This window comes from Lactuca virosa, chromosome 4 (genome assembly GCF_052849685.1).
Source record: "Lactuca virosa cultivar CGN04683 chromosome 4, Lactuca_virosa_CGN04683_v6, whole genome shotgun sequence".
NCBI lineage: Eukaryota > Viridiplantae > Streptophyta > Magnoliopsida > Asterales > Asteraceae > Lactuca > Lactuca virosa.
In genome coordinates, this window is record NC_136429.1 from 378,666,831 (window position 1) to 378,671,334 (window position 4,504).

The following is a 4,504-nucleotide window of genomic DNA, read 5'->3' on the forward strand; positions in this document are numbered from 1 at the left end:
CGTTCTCCAACCGTCGAGGATTAGGACATTAATCGGAAATTTAGGATTAATTGGGGTTGGCGGGATTAATCGGCCTTGGCGGGATTAATCGGTCAACAAAACTCAACAAAAGTCAAAAAAGTCGAAAAAAGTCAAAAAAAATGTCAAAAAATGTCAAAAAAATTTTAAAAAAATTCAAAAAAAATTCAAAAAACCAATTTTTTTTTTTCACTCCAAAATTTTCAAATTTTCAAAATTTCGAATATTATACCAAAATGTTCATATTTTCGTATTTCCAAATTTCCAAATTACAATTTTTCTTATTTTCTAATTTTGAAGTACTTGTTTTTCTTAAGATATATTAATATTTAATTAATTTTAATATTTTATTAATAATCTATGGTTCCCGATTAATCCCCGCCAAGACCGATTAATCCCTTAACACCAGTCGACCGTCGAAGTACCGTCGAACGATTTTTACAACCTTGATATATATATATATATATATATATATATATATATATATATATATATATTAATTTTCAATTAATAAAAACTAAAATATTTTTAATTAATATTTTTTATTTTTGAAAATAACTACAGCTTTATTTTCTTTTTATACATAATTTCGCAAAGACTGGTTACATTATTGACCGGTCCTTATCAAACATATTACTATAATAATATTTGGAAAAGGTTGAAAAAATAAAAAGGAAAACACATTTGAAAAAGTCCGTTGTATTTATATTTTGACTAAATAAGGAGACTTTACTAATTTTGACCAAATTATACTTATACAGATAATTTTTGTAAAAACGATTAATTGGTTTAGTAAGGAGGATAAACAAGGTTGACTAATTTTGACTACCAATAACGAGTACTATGCCCTAAATCGACTCAACACATCTCTTTTGCCCTAAATTGATACACAACAATCTCCAGTTTGACAACATCGCGCCGACCCATCGTCGTCGGACCATTGTCGCCGGTCCATCGCCGCCAGTCCATCGTCGCTCCATCACATCTCCTTCCAAGCATTCGGATACTCCGAGATAACCGCCGTCCATCGCTACAATGGCGTTACAAATTCATCATGTTTGCCGGCCGATTCCGCCGCCGCCGTCAACTGGATCACTGTCATCATGGCCGACTAAACAGTTTACCATCGGCAGAGACGTTCACCGATCCGTTGCTTCAACCAAGTCGATCGATAGTAAAACCATAAAAAACTTGAGGTCTTCGGTGAAGGTGAGATCGAGCTTGGAGATGTCCGGTCCAACGGTCGTTGTAGGTCAGGTTACCGAGGTTGATAAGGATACATTTTGGCCAATCGTTAATGCCGCCGGTGATAAGACCGTTGTTCTGGATATGTACACTCAATGGTAATTAATTAGCTCAATTATATTCTCCAGCATTTTATATTATTTAATTTCGTGATTGCTTTTCTAAGGAGGTCAAATAGGGTATACTTCTCTTTTGTGATATCGAAACCCTAGACTTGGCTCCGTGGAGTGTTTGTTTATGGAATAAATCATCAGAATCAGCAATTTACAAGTATCACAAAGGAAATTGGAAGTTAATGTCTTAATGAAGTTTTCATGTATGGAGGGCAGGTATTAAGGGATACATGTGTTAAAAATATTCTTGTTTCCTAATGATTCTGAATATGGAAGTAGGAAACAAATGTAAGCTTTCTTGAATCTTGATATACACCATCTTACTTAGTTTTCTACATCTATTCATAAACATACAAATCCAGGTTGGAAATTAAGCAATCAGCTGAAGGAACACAAGAAGTTCCTGGACTCTCTCTGAGGTGCCTGTGTACAAGACATATGAAGTATGGGAACTGCTCAAAAGCGGGAGTCATGTCAGATCTGTTGGATCTACCAATGCCAATGAGCTAAGTAGCCAATCTCACTGGTAAGTGTGTGTGTGTGTGTGTATTCAGTTATAGCATTGTAGTTGTGAATATAAAATCAAGGTGGAATCTTTATGGAAAATGTTGTTGTGTAGCTTATTGAGAGTGACAGTTCGTGGGGAGAATTTGGTGAATGGACAGTTCGTGGTTATTTGATTTGGTGGGAAGTGAACGTGTGGGGAAGATTGAAGGAATCCCAATTCATAAATAAATCACTTTCAGCTTTAGGAGATGTGATTTCAGCTCTTGCATCAAAGACTTCTCACATTCCTTACAGGTATGTCTCTCATCTACCCCATCTTGGATTATTTATTTTTTTATTGTTTTTTTCTTATTTCAATCTTCTTTTTGACCAAATCAGGAACTCAAAGCTTACCCATATTCTTCAGAGCTCTCTAGGTGAGCTTTCTTTGTACATAATTTTGTGATAAAATTACTATACTACAATAAATAAATTAGTAAAAGTAGATTGATATTTTCTTGTAGGAGGTGATTGTAAGACATTGATTTTCATCGGATTTGGGAGAAACAATTTGTTCCCTGAATTTTGCACGCAGAGTGAGAGGTGTTGAATATGGCCCAGCTAGAAAACAAACCGATGTCACTGAGATATTCAAGTACAAACAGCTGGTAATTAATTAGCAAACTACTTTCATTTATTTATTATATTGTTTTCTTATATAGTTAAATTAATTATCTGTTGTTTATTTTGTTAAAAAAATAGGTTGAGAAAGCAAAACATGATGAGAAAGAAACCAAAAAGTTGCATATTCAGTCTCTTCAACTCCGTCTTTCTGCAAGAGAACACATATGTAGAACTCTACAAGAAAAGGTAAATCAAGAAATAATAACAACATTAAAGAACAATTACTGATTATTATTATTATTTATTTATTTTGTGGTTTTAGGTGACTGACTACAATATCGGAAAAAAGACCTCCATTAGTTCCTTCCACATCAAAACTCCGCCTCCCTCTCAGAAGAATCACAAATTTTGTGTCCACTCCCAATTTCAGCAACATTGCCTCAAATAAGTTCAAGATTGTATGTAGTGTGGGGAATCCTTTATAGTTTTCCTGAGGTTAGAGCTTTCTTCCTTTTAGTTAATAATTTTCAGTTTTATTACAGTTTTACTGAGATAAAAAAAACTTGATTGTGACAGGTTCAAACACATCCTATTGTTAGCTCTTTGGTCATTAGTTGGAGTATCACTGAGGTAAAAAAATATTTGAGCTTGAAGAAATGGAAGAAAAAAATAAATGATTTCATTATTTTGTAACCATATATTATTTATGGTGTTGATAATTAGATTATTAGATACTATTTCTTTGGGACAAAAGAGGCATTTGGTTCTACTCCATACTGGCTTTTATGACTCAGGTTTGACCTTCATTCTTTGGTCAACTAGGTTCAAGAATTTATTTCTCATTATTTTTCTACTCTCTTTTATAAAAATTGTAACTTTTGGTTGTGTGAGTGTAGGTATAGCACCTTTCTTGTGTTATATCCAACTGGCATCTCAAGAGAAATTGCTATGATCTATAATGCATTGCCTGATATGAAGGTAACAACCCTCCATTCCTACTACCATATAATATGACCATTTTACCCTTTTCTTTTCCTTGACTTTTTGTATTAAGTAAATATAGATAGCTTACCGGAATTTTTTCCCATTAAGTCGTGTATGGGTATCCAGAACCAAAATAAACTATCTGAATCGAAGTAAATGACCATTTTACCCGTCTATTTAGAAATGATGCTTGTTAACAAAGAAGTAGTATCTGACTCTTGCTTGAGTAAATGGTCATTTTACCCTTCTCTTTGGTCAATGATCATTTTACCCTTCTATTTAAAAACAATGCTTGCTAACAAGGAAACAATATCTTACTTTTGTTAGATTAAATGACCGTTTAAACCCTTCTATTTAGAAACAATGCTTACTCACAAAAGAAATAGTATCTTACTCTTGTTTGAGCAAATGATCATTTTACCCTTCTATTTAGAAACAATGCTTACCAACAAAAGAAACAATATCCTACTCTCCTTTGAGTACATGAACATTTTACCCTTCTATTTAATGAATGACCATTTGACCATTCTATTTGGTAAATGACCATTTTATCATTGTATTTTGTAGGAGTCTGAAAAGTATTCCATAAGGATGCCCAACAAATGGAACTTTTCATTTGATTACTTCTATTTTGCTTTTGTGGTGTTAGCAGCTCTATAATTCCATGTATAATTTAGGTGGGAAATCATCCGTTCTTATATGAAGATTTATTTGGTTATTGTTGTTGTATTATAAACATTTATAACATTTGCCTTTTTCTTTTGTCTAATTGGATATTATTATATTTCATTTTAAAAATGACATTTAATATTTCAATAATTTCTTAATTATTGACCCTTTTTTTTTGTCTAAAAGGCTAAATCAGTGACGACTTGTTATAGTCACTAATTAGATAAACCAGTGACCACTTTCTATGGTCACTAATCGGATAAAACAGTGACGACTTTTATTGGTCACTAAGTAGATAAAATAGTGACGACTTTCATTGATTAGTGACAACATTAGTGACGAAGCGGGTCGTCATAGATTTGGCG

The 4,504-nt window shown here is 32.9% G+C and overlaps 1 protein-coding gene and 1 pseudogene across 4 annotated transcripts; both read left to right on the forward strand.

Moving 5' to 3' along the window:
* Nucleotides 1–853: 853 nt before the first annotated feature.
* On the forward strand, nt 854–1,870 carry LOC145108792 (uncharacterized). 3 transcript variants are annotated; one of them, XM_079045881.1, is made up of 3 exons: nt 854–1,361; nt 1,430–1,592; nt 1,739–1,870. In XM_079045881.1, the coding sequence occupies exons 1-2, from the start codon at nt 1,054–1,056 to the stop codon at nt 1,473–1,475; spliced, it is 354 nt and encodes a 117-aa protein (XP_078902007.1). In that variant the 5' UTR covers nt 854–1,053; the 3' UTR covers nt 1,476–1,592; nt 1,739–1,870. The 3 variants fall into 3 exon arrangements, with proteins under 3 accessions (XP_078902007.1, XP_078902008.1, XP_078902009.1); XM_079045882.1 differs by having other exon boundaries at nt 1,430–1,664; nt 1,739–1,863; XM_079045883.1 differs by lacking the exon at nt 1,430–1,592 and adding an exon at nt 1,593–1,664 and having other exon boundaries at nt 1,739–1,863.
* Nucleotides 1,646–4,239, forward strand: LOC145106376 (uncharacterized; annotated as a pseudogene). The gene is made up of 10 exons (XR_013707549.1): nt 1,646–1,651; nt 1,996–2,177; nt 2,262–2,312; nt 2,458–2,530; nt 2,625–2,732; nt 2,847–2,981; nt 3,063–3,116; nt 3,210–3,280; nt 3,383–3,464; nt 4,038–4,239. The product of XR_013707549.1 is annotated as an uncharacterized LOC145106376 (transcript).
* Nucleotides 4,240–4,504: the final 265 nt, after the last annotated feature.

Bases quoted from the DNA above. Each gene is read 5' to 3' on its own strand.
- LOC145108792 (XM_079045881.1), top strand. From the start codon at position 1,054: ATGGCGTTACAAATTCATCATGTTTGCCGGCCGATTCCGCCGCCGCCG. The intron at 1,362-1,429 runs GTAATTAATTAG...TGCTTTTCTAAG, and splicing joins CTGGATATGTACACTCAATG to GAGGTCAAATAGGGTATACT.